This window comes from Cynocephalus volans, chromosome 12 (genome assembly GCF_027409185.1).
Source record: "Cynocephalus volans isolate mCynVol1 chromosome 12, mCynVol1.pri, whole genome shotgun sequence".
NCBI classification, from domain to species: Eukaryota; Metazoa; Chordata; class Mammalia; order Dermoptera; family Cynocephalidae; genus Cynocephalus; species Cynocephalus volans.
Window position 1 is genome coordinate 69,171,406 of NC_084471.1, and position 20,030 is coordinate 69,191,435.

The 20,030-nt window shown below is 37.9% G+C and overlaps 1 protein-coding gene across 3 annotated transcripts in view; it reads right to left on the minus strand.

The window, feature by feature from the left end:
* DIP2B (disco interacting protein 2 homolog B) overlaps positions 1 to 20,030 on the minus strand; it is a 220,238-nt gene that overhangs the window by 63,062 nt on the left and 137,146 nt on the right. Inside the window, exons 4-7 of one of the 3 annotated variants that reach the window (XM_063074793.1) lie at positions 17,990 to 18,115; positions 7,451 to 7,663; positions 4,590 to 4,745; positions 3,958 to 4,077 (exon numbers count right to left, since the gene is read on the minus strand). In XM_063074793.1, the coding sequence (XP_062930863.1) occupies positions 3,958 to 4,077; positions 4,590 to 4,745; positions 7,451 to 7,663; positions 17,990 to 18,115 (615 nt within the window). Of the gene's footprint in view, positions 1 to 3,954; positions 4,078 to 4,589; positions 4,746 to 7,450; positions 7,664 to 17,989; positions 18,116 to 20,030 lie in introns of all 3 variants that reach the window. The other 2 variants (XM_063074792.1, XM_063074794.1) reach the window with 2 other exon arrangements.

Here is a 20,030-nt window from a genome sequence, read left to right on the forward strand (position 1 = left end):
CCTTAATTCAATTTTCCACTGAATTGTGAAATCAAATTCAATATGTTTTATGCAACAAACAAGTCCTGACCCTGACAAAGCAAACCATGACACATACAGAAAAGTGCAAAGTATAAATTTCTTTTTAGCAATTTCACAATTTTTGTAAACTTGTTTTTATATCTTTACAGTTTGTGTTAGATAGGTTCTACTTCACTAGGTTATATTTAATGAAAAAGCATTGAACTAAGAGTCAGACACCCCAAGTTACATTCACTTTTTACTAGCATGACTTTAGGCAAATTGATTCACCCAAGCCTTGCTTTCCTCATCTGTAAAACGGGGATAGTAACAGTTACCCCACGGGTTACCGTTAGACCCTAATGGGCATGAATCACAGTGCTCCGTGTCTCTGCCCTCCTTTGCACTCATCTCACACGGTCAATCCCTCTGTCTCCTGGTGAACTCTTACTCACCCTTCTCAGGACTCAGCTCAAACAGCACATTCTCCGGGAACCATCCCCAACTATTCCTTGCAGAGACTATTCCTTAGTGCTCCCCCACACTATGTCATAGTCTATACCCATGTGAGCACTGAAGATCCTTAATGGCTTCTATTACTGTACAAGTTTTCCCCTGCAAAGACAGATGACTTCCTAAGGGAAGGGACGGTTCTTACTCCCCTTACTGCCTATAGTGCCTAATAGGTAAAAGTTGCTCACCAATGTTGAATTGAACTGAATTTGGAAAAAAAAAAAAAAAAAAAAGCTAGATTGTTAACATGGTCATTCCAGGAACTGGAGGTGAATATTTCATATTCTTTCATACAGATAAAACTAAAGTCCTCTTAATTTTCCTACAATGAAAAAATTTGGGGGCGCATAGCTGATAGGTACAGGGATCCAACCCCTTGACCTTGATGTTACAAGCACCACACTCTCCCAAGTGAGCTAACCGGCTAATACAGCTAGACAAGTATTATTCAAATAAGAAGAAGCAAAAAATCCTGCAGTTTTATAGCAGGAAAGATAATTTACATATGGAATAAAAAGTCAAGTATTTACTGAGTGCCAATTATATGCACAGGATGTGATAAATATTGAGAAAATAAATGCTGCACATATCATTCTTTGAGCAAGCATTCATTGTACCTAATAAGTGCTTGGCTCAAGGAATACAGAGTCTGAGCCCACGAGGAGTATCCAGAGTGCACTGGGGACACACGCCTGCACATACACACAGCTAGGGAGAGGAGAAAAGAGCAGCGCGTGATAGACACACGTATCAGGAGTGGAGGGGAGGGGCGGGGCATGTCACCCACCTGGAGCAGGTAATGCCTGAGCTGGGTCTTAGGGGATGGGAAGAAATTAGGTGAAAAGGGAGATGAGAGAGGAGGCTGATGGAGTTTGGATGTGTTGTCCCCTCCAAAACTCATGTGGAAATTTGATCCCCAACGTGGCAGTGTTGGAAACTGATTGAGTCCTGGGGGCGGATCCCTCATGAATGGATTAATGCTCTCCCTGCGGGGGGGGGGGGGGGGGGGGGGGGGGTAGTGAGTGAGTTCTTGCTCTATTGGTTCCCGCGACAGCTTGTTGTTTATAGGACCCTGGCACCTCCTCTCTCTCTTGCTTCCTCTCGCCATGTGATCTGCTTGTACCCACCGGCTGCCTGCCACTTTCCGCCATGAGTAGAAGCAGCCTGAGGTCTGTGCCAGATGCAGCTGTCCCAGCATCGTAAGCCAAATAAACCTCTTTCCTTTATAAATTACCCAGTCTCAGGTAATTCTGTTATAGCAACACAAAACGGACTAAAACAGGCACAGAAGGGAGAGGGACAGAATAAGCAACAAATATTAGATGGACAAATGAAAACGAAATAAATTATGTTTTATGGCTCAATATAATGACAGATTTGGGAAACTTACTTAAAATGTCTTGATTCATTTTTCTACTGACATAAAACTCATGAAATAGTTTGATTTCCCCAATTTGCTGTCCTAGGTAAATAATGTTTTGGCTGCACTTCTACTTTGTATATTCCGAGACCCTAAACCACCTAATTAACTAGAAAAATAAACATAGATGATTCTAAATAGTTTTATTTTTATGCATAGATAGGAGGGATAATCTTCAGACCATATGAGTCTACATTATTGCTATCATCCACTAAACCTCAATGCAGACTCTGGGGCACACTCTTTCACACTTCCAAAGACATACTGGCATTTTTCTTTTCCAAAGGTAACAATTATTCAAATAAGCAATTGTTGCCTATTTATAATTAGTAGAAAGCTGCTAGCTCTTTTCTGCCAATGCAGATTATTCAAGTAAGATGCCTACTAAACCCTGACCTTCATTTGCCTGGTCAATACATAGTGCTAGAAACACTGGAGTATTGCTGGCAAGAGCACCTTAAACAACAGTGCTTCAAGAAAGACGTCCATAGTTCAGTGAGTTTAGTGACTCCTAAAGAAACAGAAACTCAACTTCATATATCAGGTTGCTTTTTGCTTCCTGCTGAATAAACTGGGTTAAGACCAGATCTAGTCATGCAATGTGCCTAATTCCATTAACAGGTCTGATGTGATCAAAACCTACTATTAGTCTCAAGACAAAAATGGACCACAAAGCTACCAAGGCCTAGTTCTTTTGACGAAAGCTTTTGTTAAGCAGATCTACTCATCATCTAGCTTCAGTAATTATGAAACGCTCCTTCTCGTCTATATTTACACCCATTCCCCTCCCACTCTTCCTATTAAATCCTAAACATGATTTCATCCATAAATATTTTTTAAAAATTTTTTATTTTAAAATATAATTGTACATATTTGTGAGACAGTGTGTTGTTTCAGTACATGCATATACCACACAATGATTCACTTAAGGCATATACCATATCCATCCCCTAAACATTTATCTTTTCTTTGTGATGATTATGGTCACCACAAAGCTACTTAGTGGCTACTTAGAAATACATAATATAATATTATTAGCTCTAGTCAGCCTAAAACATCAGAATTTATTCTTACTATCTACCTGTAGCTTTGTATCCATTAATCCACTGTATCTCTTCTCCCCTGCCCTCTTCCCTTCCTGGCCTATGGTAACCATTATTCTACTCTCTATTTCTATGAGAACAACTTTAAAAAATACATATATTGAATGAATAAATAGCTGATTATTACCACTTCCTCTATGAACTCTTCTCTAACCACACAGAGGGAACTGATTTCTTCCCTTCTCGGAACTGCTCTATTAGCTAATATATGCGAGGGTACTACAAAATGTTCATTGGGAAGATTTGCGTTATCATTTAATTCTGGTTTTCCATGAACTTTTTGAAGTACTCTTGTACTTACTCGCTAAACTAAGCTTTACATGTATGTATTTTAGCACCAATCTAAACTCTAAACAACATGAAGTGACTGTATTTTCATAAACTTTGAAACTTTTTCACCATCTACCACACTGTCTTGTAGAAAGCAGATACATATATGTATTGATTGGTGATTTAATGAAAGGACTATGTTATATTTTAAAAAGACGGTGCAAACTTTTTTTTTTTTTTTTTTTTAATTTTCTTTTGTCAATATACATTGTGGCTGATTATTGCTCCCCTTCACCAAAACCTCCCTCCCATGGTGCAAACTTTTGAGGTTGATTTGATATCCATATCCTAGGAAAATGCCAAATATAAATAACTCATAAAATCATGTGTTTGAAATAGTGCCTATTTCAAAGAGCCTATTTCCAAGGACAGTTCAATGCTCCACAGTTATTTCTTTGCCTTTCTTCCCCCTCCCTATTGTTCACCTGAGATCTAAAATATAAATAATACTTACGGAAAAAAGAGAACTACGGACACTTTGAACCAAGAACTATGCCTTGTTCATGCTTTAACCTACAGTGTCTGACGTGTAGTAATTGCTTAGGAATTTTTTTTTTAATGAACATATGTTTTTGGTATTTTTACTACTACCTTCCACAATTTCTTCAGAGTCATCCACAAAAAATTCCTTTAAGGGAGGCCTTTTGGGCCTTTTCAGAGTGTTGAGAAGCTGCTGGATTTTTGTAGATACTCTGCTACTAACAGGAACACCTATAAGGAAAAAAAATGGAAGTTAAAATTAATTGATTTTAAGGTTATTTTAGTTTCCCATTTCCTTCAGGGGCTTTTATTCTAATGATGTTTGGCCTTTGCCCATAGTATCATTCTATTTCAAGTGGGCCAAACAGGTACAAATATGTACACAGCCAGTTTTATGACAATGGCAAACAAATGTGGTGCTATTACACTGTATACCTACAGTGTATAATTACTGTCATACACTGCTTAAAGAGTTCACCTAATCTCCCTTTCGTATAGCATTTTTTTCTTTTTCCACACCAGTTTTTGTTCAAAGTATCTTTTGGAAGCTCTAAGTTTGCACAAATGTCAAAGCTGCCACTGTGCAGACTGTGGAAAAGAGGGCACTCGGGCGACTCCTTAGCGGCCAGCTGCACTGCAGTCCTGCAGCTGCTGGGCCAGTGAGTAAGGAGCTACCACTCGTGATTTGAGTTTTTCCAGTTTAATTTATATTCCCTACTTAGCCACCAAAAACAACTCCCTACCATCAGCTGTATCCATGAGACTGGACCTATTGGATCCTTTGTGCATGCCTTTAACTATCCCCGAGGGGGGCAGGTCAATATTTGCTGGGCGCACTGAGGAAGATAATGACGAGGAAGAGGTAGTTGCAGTGACATCAGGGGGAGCAGAGAAATTCTCTAAGAGGGGGAAAAGCAAAATTCAGAATTATTTACATTAGCAGCAAAAATAAAAACCTTTAAATCTTTGGTTTTTAACAAGGAAGAAAATTACATAAATAGGGTATCAGCTCTTGTAAAACAAACTTTCAGATCAAATTCTACTAGCAAGATATAATGGGAAAACAAGAGGTTAAGTCAGGACATATCAGCTTTCCACAATGATTCTTTTCAAGACTTGGGGTAGCCTTAGTAAGATCAAATCATCAGTCCAATGTTTCCCAAAAACATTATTTACTACACAGAAAGGCTGGTAGAAACCCAATGTTATAAAAATAATCATAATGAAATAAAAGTTGCAAGTGATTCAAAATGGAAACAAAGTGAGTAAGATCATAACTGGCTACTAATATTTTAGTCTCTTGAACAATTCTTCATGATTATGGTTTATTTAGAATGTTTCTTCTTCCACTGAAGACCAAAAGAGTGTCTTGGGAGGGGGTTAGATCGCTCAAGTTTCCAGATAAAGTCCACTTCTAATTTTTATAAAATAAAGCATAGGTAACTCAGATCTACTTGACAAAGTTCTTTCCTTGCTCTAAGCAGAGATTAAATAGTGCTATTGTACTTTACTTCATGTATGGATTCTTAACAAGAGAAATTGAATGATGTAACTTGGAAGAGATCCATTCAACAGGAATGTGTTACAAAAAACTCAGAAGAAAACATCTGGAGAAGTAAGAACATTAAAGGAAGTAAAATATATGATTTACAAGAATAATAAAATGCCACTAAAAACTATGAAAAAGGAAAAAAGTATAATATAAACAATGTCTAAAATCAATCTGGGGGTAAGGTCTCTATGCCCAAAATGTCTATAATTACTAATTTCATAGTTTTTAAAGTTTTATATATACTAGCAAAGTATACCTTTCTATAGGAAAATGTGGTGACAAAAGTATTAAAAATGGATATTTTTATTTGACCCATTTTTATTGTAAGCAATTCAACTTACAGGAATACATCCTCAGGAGATAATCAGATGAATGCAAAGCTGCATGTTCAAGAAGGTTCATTCCAGCAGTTTTTATAATAGCAAAAAAAGTTGGATACTATTTAAATGCCCAAAACAGGGTAGTGGCTAAACAAACCAGGGCACAGTTATACAACAACATACCTTGAAACCACAAAAATAATAGTCTAATTATAATGATATAAAAGATGTTCATGATACACCGCTAAGAAAAGCAGCCTATGAACATTATGTTTAGGACAACCTCATTTTTGTAAAATCAAAACCAAAACCCTACATATTCATCTGTAAATAAAATCTAGAAGAATGTACACTGAAGTGATAACACAAATATGTTAACCATGGAAGGTGGGATTATAGGTTATTTTTCTTTTACCTATATTTTTTAATTTTTCCATTAGGAATATGAATTGCTTCTGTTAGTGCAAACATCCAAAAAGCAATAATGTTGGATAAAATGGTGTCTGTGAGTAACTGAACCAATAACGTTTCCAAGAGTAGTAGAAGCAATAGAGAAATATGAGGTCTGATGAAATCATCTTGTTAACAAAAACCCAGATAAAGTTAACTGGGTATTAGGACAATATTTTTAACAAGTGAAATTGCTCTTTTTTTAGACTAATGTGGAAATACAACCCCACCAACCAAGGCTCTATGGCTTACCCTCCACAACAAATGAGGTGGTACATGTGCATACTACATCTGTCTGGAGCTGCTTTAGGAGGCTCAGTGAATTACAGGGCAGAGCTAAGAGTGCAGGACAAGTCGTCGTCTCCTGGCACTCAGCTTTTTAATTGGGCAATCATATACCTTCAGGTAGCTATTTTCTTTAAAAATTGCAACTTTAAACTGAAAATTTTCCAAGTTTTTCATTTCAGAAATCAATTAATAAAGATATATACAAGGTGATATAGAAAGGTCACTGCAATGAAAATTAAGACACCAAAATACAATTCACTGTCAAGAAAAAAGGAAATGATATCACAGACATACAACATTAATATATATTACATAGTACAATTTGTACCAACCAATTAAGCGAAAGCTGAGATCTGAACTATATCTGCAGATGTTGCATCTCTTAAAACAACAACAACAACAACACAGAAACATAAAGCAGAGCCAAGCAAAAGCTACACTCCACACAGTAGCATCAGCAGCAGGTGGAGCTCAGAGTACCAACATTCTCGGCCTACACACTCCATTTGTAGCAATATCACAGCAGCAAGGACAATAAATCCAGTCTTTATACTAAAGACAAAAGGCCTCAATGGCATTGGTTTAGTGTAGAATTTGCTCAGGTTTAACATTTTTTGACAGAATGTAAACAATAATCCTGGGAAAATATAAAATGTTACATATTTTAACACCTTTTAATACATGGAATATTCTTCAAGTGGGATAAACCCACACTAAGACTGGTGTTATATCTTGCAGCTTGAGTATTGCTTATGGAAATAGCTATGGCTTCAGGTGGGCAATTCTATGCACCAATAAATGCAGATGATCCTTATCATTCCTATTACAAATGTATTGCTGGTGTTTCCTTCTTTGCCTCATAATCTGTCATATTCTCTCTGATCATATCTTTTAGGCCACACTTAAAACTCTAATACAAATCACAAACTATTTCCTGGATACTGGGAGCCAAATGGAACATAATTTGAGCTTCTTTGGTAGATCCAGCTCCTACCTATTCGAGTATTGGCAAATACATCAGCTAGAGACCCACTGGTTCCTTTGACCTCTCCATGGGACAGCGTAGAAGATGCAGATGAAGAAGTGGACGATCCCTGAATTGAACGGTTGATCCAGGACTCAGCATTCTGTAAGCTCTGTTGCAAGGCAGCAGAGAGCGCAGCTTGGCGTCTCAGAGAACCCTCATCCTCAGAGGCCGAAGACGTGTCTGTGTGGAATTAGAAAAAAAGAAGTTCTCGATCCTGCCTAGAAAAGAGACTTTTCAGTTCTTGCTCATTGATCACACATTCAATTTTGACACCAGCAAAACATTCGCATTCTTAAGGTAGATTAATATGTAAAGTTTCTCAAGAATCTCAAGGAATACGGACCAAGGCCTGCAAAAATAAAATAGCCTAACTCTATAGGTAATTTTAAGTTGTTTTTTGAAAACCCTTTAAGAACCTTTAAGCTTCATGCACTGTTTTTCTGTCCTGAGCTTAATCAGTATCTAAATTCTTCTAGTTTATCTACTTATGTTCAAATAATATTGAAGTGTTTATATATCTTCCTCAATCTCTTGATGAGAGAACCTTGTGATAGGTGGCTACACTGATTTTGACAAGTACTTACTAGTCTCTATTTAAAAGGATATGACCTTGAGAGGAAGCTATAAAAACATTCTTGTTAAAAACTTATGTGTCAAACAGTACACTAGGTGCTAGGGAACTGAAGGGGGGTAACAGCAGTTCTTAGCCTGGAGGCCTTCATCGTTTGTGAAAGCCAGCTGGTCCTGGCACAGGTAAGCATTCCAAACATGACAGGAGAGGGCATAGCATCTGGATTTCTTTCCTTAATTCTCAGAGAAGAATTGTGAGAAATTCACTGATGTCTGTATTTAGCCTGGCTCTGACTTCAGGAAAATAAGGCCTAAATTAGGAAAGCATGTTTAAAAAAAAAAAAAAAAAATCAACCAAATATAGGGAAGTAAAAGCCTAGAGAAACAGAAATCAGCAATTTATTTCAGGGCTCTAACTTTGTGAGGCATACAAGCCAAAGGGACATTTGGTCTGGTGAGGGACAAACCCTTCTAAATGATATTTTTGTGTTATAATTTATAATCTGTGGATTGAACTTCATTCAGTTTTTAAAAATTAAATATCCTGTGCATAGTCCTGCAGAACACTTTCGTCTATAGGTAAAACTGTAGGTCCATGTTCCGCTTTGGTTCAAAGAGCAGAGGAGACGAATAACAGGGACAGAAAACTGCTAGCACCTCACAATGGGAATCTGAACCACAAAAGACTAATCTAATCCAGAAGTCAAATCTGCAGACCCAGAGCAAGAAAGTTAAAATAATGACTACATCCCTGCTTCTCCCTCTGTACTACTTCCAACCTATTATCTCATACTGAAGGAGATCTGAGGCCCAAGACTGATCAATTGTTTTCTTTTTTTTCTCTTTTTTAAAAAATTTACTACATAACTACAATATGTGTGGGGAACAATGTCAGGTCCAAGGATTCTGAGATTATGAGTGCCTGTGAGACAGTAAGTGCCCTCAACAGGCTTACAGTCTGGTACAGGAGACACACAAGCCCACAAACTATTTCAAAAGAACACAAGAGATGCTAAGAAATGGAGTAAGCAAAGGCTTTCACAGGAGGAGGACCAACCCCAGTCAGCGATTTCAAGTACTTTGATGAAAGTGGAGCAGACTCTGAGGAGGTAAGGGGCAAAAACTGAGGCTGGAGAGGGAATAGTGACCAGATCCTAAAAGGATAAAGCAAGGAGGTTCCTTAAAGGAGAAAGAGATCTATAATGCAAAAGGGGCTGATTAAAGGAAAATGTAAGGAAAGAAAAGTAACAGCATCTTTAACCCTTTATTTAAGGAAAACATTTTACATAATTTACAGAAAATATTCTAACATTTCAACTGTATCTTAGGAGGCGAAGATTCCTGTCCTTACAAACATGCTAGGAAAAAAAAAGGGGGAGGGAGCTCATGGGACAGATGCATCTGACACTGGAATAAAGTATTTTCAGGGCAATGCATCTCAGGATCCCACAAACTCCACTGGGTTTGCAGGCTGTCGACTTATTCCACCATTTATTTTAATTCGTGTAAGTCTAAAATCGGAATAACTCAATTTTCAAAAGATAGTAAAATCACTTTTTCAAGATTAGGTTTATGGAAGATTGGTTTCATTATGTTTCTGTATTGTATCAATTATACAATTAGGTGTATTGTTTCAATTCAGTGACTTAATTTGCCTGCCAGTCCGCCCGTGTAATGACTTGCAACCTCGGAGTGGCTTAGTGTGGTGGAAAAAACATGGTTGTGATGTCAGACTTCCATTTGAACTCTGGGGTCCACCATCTGCTAACTATGTGACTTGGGGATAAAAGTACCCACCTGAGAAGGTTGTTTGCTTGTTCCTCCGTTCAACAAACATGACTAAGCACTACAGTGAAAAATGTAGGAAAAAAAATGTTGCGTAAGAAGACACAGCCTCTAACCTCACAGGACGTAGAGTCTTACAGGAGTTCGGGGCTGGCATTAAAGGGTGAGACCTAAACCAAGGCCTGATGGGTAAGCAGGAGTTAGTTATGAAGGGGGGGCAGGGAGTGGAGTTCGGTAAAGGGAACAGAAAACAAGGTATATTTGAAGATCTTAAGGAAACAGGGACTAGCTGAAGCACAGGATGCAAAATTGATTGTGACGAAACGTGAGGCTGGACAAGCAGCCCATGCTGGGTTGTTAAGGGCCTGGCGAGGCAGCTACGTACACTTGTCTCCATTCTAACTATAGTGGGTGACCCTGAAAAGAGACAATGTACAGAACACGACCCACAGCAGTGCCAGCACATAGTGGCTGGCCAATAAACATTAATTCCCCTTCTCATCCTCAGGAGAACAGTTAAAAGGGGTGTTTATTATTTTTTAAATTTGCAACAGCATCTGAAATTTTCCCTAAGATTAATTTAAATGGCTAAGTCCTTCCTATAAATATAAAGAGAAAGATGATAGAATTGACTAACGGTTGGTGAAGGAAAAAAATACTATGCCAATCATGTAACCTGAGAAACGGGGAAATTACTATGAATAACTTACCCTATGTTAGCGTACAGACACAAAACTAGCTGGATGAGGCTTAAAGATGATCACACGTTAAATTTACATGGAATGTAAGCTCTGCTCTGGGGCTATATCTTTTTAAAAATCAAAATGAGCTTCCTTAAATATAACTATGTTTATTTGATAGTTTTTTTTTTTTTTCCCTAAAGCAATTGCCACCCAGTAAATTGCTATGTGTTTGTAATTTGGGCAAGATTAAGTTAATATTAATAGAAATAAAGTTACCATTTTCCTACTGCTCTTGCTCTGGTTGAACATGAACTTACAGCTGTTATCCGTTATACCTAAAGTCCTTTGCCTAGCTCTTGTATATGATGAATAGAGTATGTCTACATAAAAGAAAACAATTTTGAAAACGTGGTTTCAAAACATTTTATAATCTGGTGTGATTTTAACGCAGCATCATTTAATACTGGACACCAGAAGCCTATGATCCTTTTACAACCAAGTAGAAACCTAAACAACTAGCTTGTTCATTTTAAGGGAAGAAAAGTCTTGAATTTACTATCTGTTCTGAACTGCTGTAGCACTTTTAGTCTTTAGCCACGTGTGGAAATGACTGTCTTCTTAGTGGAAAATATATCTATTATATCTATATCATCTACCCATTCCACTTCCAAGTATCTACCAAAGAGAAACAGAAGCATATTTATACAAAGACCTGTACAAGAATGTTCATAGGAGCTTTATGTGCAGTAGCTAAAAATGGGAAACAATCCAAATGCCCATCAACAAATGAATGGATAAACAAATTCTAGTATATCCATATAATGGGATAATACTCAGCAATAAAAAGGAATGATCTACTGTTGTCATCTAAACAACAATATGAGTGAATTTCAAAATAATTATGCTAAGTGAAAGAAGCCAAACCTCCCATATAAAATTCTAGAAAATGCAAACTAATGTACAGTGACAGAAAACAGATCAATGGTTACCTGGGGTTGGGGAGAGGTGGGAGGAAGGGATTATGAGGAAATTTGGGGGGCTGATAGATATGTTCAGTATCTTAATTGTGGTGATGGTTTCATGGTTTTGCTATGTCAAAATTCAGCAAAGTATACACTTCAAATATGTGCTATTTATTATATGTCAATAAATTACAACTCAATAAAGCTATAAAAAAACCTAACTTAAAAAGATTTGTGGGGGTGAAAATGATGCCTTGGTTAAAGGATGGTAACATTTGAGAGTCAGTAACATCTGAGGGTCAGTCTACACAACCTGAGGGATATTGTTTAAGCCAGGTAAGTTCCTGGAAAGATAGTGCCTGCCATTGGGTTCATATAGCTGATACCAAAATTAGGCCCAGGCATAGGCTTAGAAAAGCAGATAGGTCAAGATTCACTGAAATGAAGATCTCATCCTAACAACCACTACAAAATATGCCTCCTAAACCAGGCCAGGAAATGGGAGGTGACTGCAAGTAGGAGCTTTAAAGAACAAATAAATGAAACAATTGCCAGGACAGTGAATATGAGATCCTCTGGAGCCCGTGGAAAGAAGTGTGTGTGTGTGTCTGGGTGAGATGGGGTGGTGTCAGTCAGGAAAGTGTCATTTTCTCTTGCACTGGTGAGTCAGGAGAGGTGGGGACTTCCACAAATACCTTCAGGAGAGGCAAAGGAAAGTTTCTATGCAGGCAAGGAAAGTCTGAAGGTTAAGAAGGAAAACCTTTAGAGACCCAAGAGGGGGCAGCCCTGGAACAGAAACATATCATATAGAAAAGAACATTAAAAGATTAGTTCTGGAAGCAGTGCCAACCTGAACCTACCTTGGGCTACAAATTCTGAGTGGCTTAATTTCTAACACTAACCCCAACCAGGGTGGACACTGATTGATTCACAAGACAAGGGTTAGGGAAACTTTCAGAACTACCCAAGAGATTTTTAGCATCACACAATAATCTGTGTATACAGAGAGCTACCTGGGGACTGAAAAAATTGGTGTTGAGAACATAAATGGCAGGACGTCCATGAGTTGCCTAACAACCTGGCATACTTCTTAGAGAAGAGGCACTCACTACGAATAATTACTCCCAAGTCACTACCTACAATGGATCTCCAAACACTTTTTCTAGGTATTTTCCCCTGTCTATGAAAAAACAGCTTACAAAACTAACTAGTATTATAAATAATATTGGGGTGAGAAAACAGATTCTTTTCATGTACTGCCTATTTGAAAGTTAGATTAAACATGTAGCAATTGTTAGAGCTCCGAAATTAACCAGAAAATACTTACTTGACAGTATGCTAGAATGAGAGGCAATATGCCAAGTGGCTTAGGGAATGGGCTCTGGATTTAGATTTTAGCTCTGCCACTGAGAGCTGTTGAACAAATCAGATCTTAGGGGTTTAATTCTGCTGTTTGTTGTTGCTTTCCTTTTTACCAGTTTTTTTTGTTGTTGTTTTTTTACCCCCTGCAGATGGCCAGCATGGGGATTTGAACCCTTGATCTTGGTATTATCAGCACCACACTCTAACTAACTGAGCTAACCAGCCAGCCCTGTTGTTGCTTTCTTTTGACTCTCCTTCATGATAGATATTTCCACGAGTGCTTTTTTTATGTATTAGCTCACACTCAGTGGATCTTTATCTATGGGAATTCTATGTCCCTGGTTGAGGCTGTATCCTTTCATAGACCATTTGTCTCAGGATTATCCTCACCCTAAAACAACTTTTTTTTTTTTTTCGTGACCGGCGCTCAGCCAGGGAGTGCACCGGTCATTCTTATATAGGATCCGAACCCGCGGCGGGAGCGTCGCCGCGCTGCTAGCGCAGCACTCTACCGAGTGCGCCACGGGCTCAGCCCTAAAACAACTTTTTAATGTTAGTTCTTCTAGGTAGGTAGCAAACCTGTTCCACTGACCACAAATTCTGAAGGAAGGTCTCTGTCCCTGTTATTCCAAGGCCAGGCACAAGGCAAGTTTTTTGTTGCTGTTTTTTGTTTTGGCAGCTAGCCAGTATGTGGATCTGAAGGGGCAAGCTTTCTTGACCATTGTCTTTTGCTGGCAGATTAGTTTTTTCTAGTTCATTCTTCTGCTCAAGACTTAAGTCCCTCCAGGAATCTTGATTCCAGCTTCCAACTTTATATAGGTCCAAAATTTTATCTTTTATACCCTTATGAAAATTAAAATTTAAGTCCCTTGTTACTGCCTCTCCTCCCCCAAGGGCAGCCAAGGTGAGCGCCACCTCACCACTCTGACTTCCAGTGCTCATTCTCTCTGGAATACAAGATTGTTAAGAGAACTAAAAACAAAAATATATGTTAAGCACTTAGCTCCTTGACTCATACACAAAGGTACTAAAAAAAATGTAACTATGAAATTACTTTTATTGGCAAACATTAAATTTTACAATCAGCTATTGAAATAAACAAATGAACCTGACAGAGTGGGTTTTTATTGTGCTTTGGCTTAAAGAATATTGAATGTTCGTTAGTTCCCCAAGTAATTGTGGACCATTGCTTATAACCCATACCAATAATGAGAGTATGCCATTAAAATGATCCAAATCAATTCATTAGAACACATTTATAAAGGCCCTATTTGCCAACTGTGTGTTTACTTTGTGGTTTTGAATAAAATTAGAATATTTGGAGAAAACTCCCCAAGTTGGTAATTCAGCAGGTATTCTCTTTTAAGTTCTGACAGATATGTGTTTTAGGCTATAAGTTCTAACAAGGCAAGAGCTAATTTTTTTGGAATAATACTCATTCCAGTATGATGCATACATGAGTATCTATTAGGTAAAAAGGATTTCCTAAACATGACACTTCAGAATAGTAATAAACACAATAAAGAAGACTGGGTCTGACACTTAATTGCTGTTTGACCCGGGGCAAACCACTTAGTGACTATGAACCTGTTTGTTTCTTCATCTCTAAGGAAATCTGCCCTTCCTGCTTTACAGAGAACTTATGAGGAACAGATGAGGCAGGGCAGCCGTCGGTACATGAAAGTCCTTTGTATACTGTAATGTACCATAATTCCATAAGCACTGTTGAATTATGTTAAAAAATAATAATATCCCAGTCTGTTCATATTCATCACTTTCATATAGAGAAACACAGAAAGGTAAATTCCTCGTCTCTGGCACTATGAATTACTATAGCCACTCTCAAGTAGGGACCCGTGTGAGACAGACATGTAAAATTAAACTTCAATCTACCGAAGCTAGTTGAAATAGCTTATAGTGCTTTAGGCTCACCATGTAGTCTATTTGGTCATCTGTGTACACTCACAATGCAGCAAAGGGTAAGTCCACAAGGGTGCAGAAGAGGCTTGGCGGGGGGGGGGGGGGGGGGGAGAACTAGCTGTAGTTTTGGCATTGTGTTTTTCTGTATGAATGAGTAATAGCCTCACACAAAGAACCCCTACAAAGAGCGAGCTGCGGTAATTGCCTCATGACATTAGTAAATGATTTCAGCACATAAAGGGAACTAGATGGCAGTAATTCAAGTAGTCTAAAAGACTCTGAAAAAGGCCACAGGCACTAAAAGAACCATAGATTGCTACCAACTTAGAGAATTTAAAGCTTCCAATCCACAAGACAGAAATTAGTCTAAGCAATAAGCAAATTTTATACTGATTGACATATTATTTGAGAATAACTATCAACAAAAGACAAGTTATTTCCCATGCCTATTATTTACCATATTTTCCAGGCTGTATATTATAAACGAAGCCAAGATTTATGACATATTTTACTCTTTAAATCCTTTTTATTAAATCCCTCCAAAAGTAGCTCTAAATTTTCATCAGTTCAATAATTAAAATAGTTATGTGTTAAGTGTGTCCCACAGAAGCTAACTGGCTAGTGTGCTCTGGGAGTTATCCCAGAAACGGGGCTCACAGGGGATAACAAGTGAAGGGTGAGGGCCTTGTCTGCTTTGTGATGTGTGCTATGACATCTCAGATAGTGTACAAAGACACGATTAAAATACTGTGAAATGTTAGGTTACTTTTTCCCTGCAAGAGTGGCACAATTTTTTTAGGTCATTTTTACAGCTGGTAAAAATCTGTTTTTTTAAAAAACAACCTATAACAACCAATAACTAATGTCAGTTCACTTCCTCTTCCCCATCCCTTGAATGCAACCTCAGCATTCTTCTAAACTTCAGTGTTTCAGGGACCATCCGAGTAGATACACATGGTAAAACCTATGTGACATCACCAGGTTAGGCTGAACAGGTTCTGGGAGATACTGATATAGGATTAAACGGCAATAGGAATAGGAATTAGCCAAGTCTTTTAACTGGTGGCTCTGAGAAGCCTAGAGAGCTTCCTGATGTAGGAAGAGCAAATTCCACCCACTAAAATGAAAAGTGAAAACAGAGGCCTTATGATGTAGTTCTCCCCACATCCCTCACTAAAGCAAAGTGTTTGTCCTAGGCATATGCGTAACTGTTGAATGAGGGCATCAAGATCTCATTCCATGTGGGCACTGTTGAGAAAGCACTGTGTAGGGTGTGCTCAATGTTTCCTCTTGTTGGGAGAGTATCCCTCTTCTATATGACAATACAGGTATCCCTAACAGCACATCAAGGTTTCTCAAACACTATTCACAGTTCTCCAGAACAGGAGATAAGTGGACAGGGAACTTTTCAAATTACCCTGCTCTGCTTGTAAGTCTTAGGAGGGAGGACCATATCTTTGTAATAATGAAATTATTAAGACATATAAGGTGATCAAGAACATCACGCCACATCTTCAAGGCTGCAGATAGAGTAGAACATTAATGTTAAGAAATACAGAGGCCTAAAGTGAATTCCAAAGGACTATGGTATCATTCAGCAATGAACAGCTGTGATTTGTTTCTAGAGCTAGTAAATTCCCCTCAGGCAGAGACTTTTGTTAAAAGGGATAAAAAAAAGGTTTCCATTTCTGAGCATTCTCAAGATCCTTTGCTGCTCTCTCACATTTAACCCAAAGCCATTAAAGCAACCTACTTACTCTGAAACTGCATTTCTTTAATACAGCTTTGGAGCGGATGTTTCTAAGAACTACGTGTTGCATTGGTCCCTATCCTTTGCCATTTACTACAACTGAACCCTCAGCTGCACTGCAGTGGAGTCTGCCAACAAGGAACAGCTACTAAACTGAGAGCCCCCTTTGTCCATGAGGACCCATCTTGTGCTATACTAGTGCAGAAGGGAAACCATTCAAGATTTCCATTGAGTGGGTTTGAAGTATGCACTACTATAGACACAAAATGTCTCATTGTGATGGTCTGCTAGAGGTATCCTGTGTTACATTTTGAGAAACACTTGAAGCCACAGAGCTATTTCTCTTTCACACATATTGACACCACAGATGTGAAGAAAAAAAGCACACACAGTTAATGAGCCCACAGAATACCCAAATGCTCTGAGAAGTTAGCCAAAACCTAGGAGAAAACTATTAACATAAACCTGAATCAGTGAACAGGATCAGTATGAACAGCTCAACAACTTGACAACTGTGAATAAAGGTTAACCACAACAACACAACCTTCCTAGGAATCTCCCCAAAGATGCAGTAAGTAGTTTAGACTAAAACGATATGGGGAAATTTTCTTCCCAAAGACTTTACTACCAGTAATGTGACCCCAGGGAGACAGACACTATTCTGAGGATCTGAAACAGATTCACTACGTTTAGTTTCTGAGGCCTATATCAAGATCTCATCTGGGATTTAATCTAAAATATTTTTTTTTTTTTAGGTTTTTAAAAACTTTGGGAAAGATTCTGAACAGACAATACAACTTAAGGTTGTTCCAGCTGTTCCTCAAATATGAAGTTATAATGCTTTAATTTTAGCGGGAGTAAGGATTACAAGTCTGGTGAATGGGGATGGGATGAAGTTAACTACTTTTCACTGTTCTTATGACCCCACTATAAAAAACAGATTCTTAAAAATATATAAATGTATAAAAATATATTAACACACACACAAACATACTTATGCTTTTCAGACCTATTACAATTTATAATCCCATAACTGTTAATGACACACGAAATTTTATTCCAAGTCCACCTACGCCTATGACTGCTGCAGAGATGAAGCATCTGATTTAGGAGCATAAATGAGTTAAATATAAGACTACGGGTCATATTTTGGGTAAAATGAAAATAGCCATTTAGCCATAGCAAGATTTTGGCCTAAGCTTTTGCCTGTGTTTATTTAGGACTACATGAGTTTGGGGGTTACAGTAAGGAAATTCAGAAGGAAAGTTTTTTTAAAAAATAGCTGTACTCTTACAGCTTTTGTATATTGTTTATGAGATGACAATCAAAACCTGCTATCTCCAGAATTTGCTCTTATATACCTCTGATGATGTGGAGAAAGTTCCAGCTCCTACTTCAGAAAAGAAAAAGCAGTGCTTAAACCAGGAACATCAAAGTAGTAACTGTCAGAGAGAAAAGGTTCTGCTAAACCTACCAGGAGGTGTGCAGGCATCCGCAGGAGACTGGACAAATGTGGACCGCCTTTTGGTTGGCATGGGCAAAGCCATCTTCTGTTCTTTATGCTTTGCCAGTGCAGCTTGAACTGCTTCTGTGTGGATATCTGAAAAAGTAAACATTTGCATTTATTAGTTCCTGGTTCTTAAAGTTTTTACTGCTGTGGGCTGAACTATCACCGCCTCAATTGTTGAAAAAGGTAAAGGGGATGTTTCAGTGATTTTTATTTATCATTTGGCTTGGACCAATTAAAAATAAAAATCAAAAATACAGACAAAAGAAGTCAAGGATAAACTCACAGGAAAATGAAGTCCAGAATGATTATATGACTGCTTAACATACCAGACAAGGAGCTGACTGAGACATGGGGGCTGGGGGTGGGGAGAGAGTACCAAGTCTAACAACATGCATCTGTGCCAGGCAGGAGTCCTGCCTCCATGGAATGAGTGCTGTGCAGGTGCCAAGAGGACACTCGTTATTTTTCAAGAATAGAAGCTTAGGATTTGCTTAACTGTCTGAAAGAAAACTCGGTTGAGACCCCTCAGTTCTATGCCACAGGAACACAAGGGTTGATTCTGATCTAGAAAAATATAAGGGCAGATGTTACTTGTTTGCCGCTTTGGCCACAAAAAGAATTCAGCTCTCCACTTGAATGTCTAACAGAAATCTCAAAATAAACATATTCAAACAGAACTCTTGATTCTCTAACCGACCCCAAAACTCATTCTATATTTCTACAAAATAGGACCACAGTACACAGTATTTTGTATTCTGTTTTTGTTTTTTAATTTATTTTTATTACAAAATCCTACAGAAGTAGATAACAACCAAGGTAGCATCCTGGTTCACAACAATTACCTCTTGTGTAGAAACGGGCCCAATCTACATGCAAACCATCCTTTCAGGCCTCTGCGTTATATAAATATGCCTCTTAAAAGTCCTGGACCAACCAGATCCTTTTTGGGGGGAATTCAAACTCTGAATCAAGAAACTGCAAGACCTAGAGTTAAATCACTTTAATGATAGTGCCCTAGAAAAAAGGAAGGTCCTTGAACCTCAAGGTTGAGATCCCCACAGTTTACTCTTCCCAACTAGGGATTTCCCAGCTGTCCCTTTTGCTTCCGTGACCTACCCCAGCTATTTAAGGCAGCCTGAATTGGCCTCTGTTTCTTGCAACCAAAATAACCTTCACTAATACAACTAGAAACATCTCACTGTGCAGAGATCTACAAGATAATTTTGAAGGGCTGCACAGTTATTTCACTATATGAAAGTGCCAGATTTACTTAAGCAACCCCTAATAATATCTGATAATAATTAGGCTATTATTAGGCTATTTCCAAATTTTTGCTATTCATAGCAAGAATAATTCAGTATTTTCATCTTGGCACACATTTAATTATTTCTATAGGATTAATTCCAATAATTGCTGAGATCAAAGGATATGTACTTCTTTTTCCAGAAATATTTCAATATTATTTCCTAAGAACAAGGATTTCTCTGACATAACCAAAATACATTTATCAAAATCCAAAAATTCAACATTGATACAAAGTATTACCTAATCCACAATACATATTCCAATTTACCCAACAGTCCCAATAATGTCCTTTACAGTTTTTCCCCTCTTTTCTCTGATCTGGGATCTAATAGAGGACCACACGTTATATTTAGTTGTCTCTTTATTTTCCTATAATCTGGAACACTTTCTCAGCCTTTCTTTGTCTTTTATTACCTTGACATTCTTGTACAGACTAGTTATTTTGTAAAATGTCCTTTAATTTTGGTTTATTTGATATTTCCTCATAATTAGTTTCAGGTTATGCATTTTGGCAGGACTACCACAGAAGTAATGTATCTTTCTCAAAACATGGTATCATAATGCATCTGCCCCATACCTGTGATGTAACTCTGACCACAAAGTTGATTACTTTGGTTAAGATGGTGTCTGCTAAAAGTGACTATTCTTTTTGTGGTTAATAAGTAATTTATGGGGAGATACTTTTGAGGTTGTGTAAATG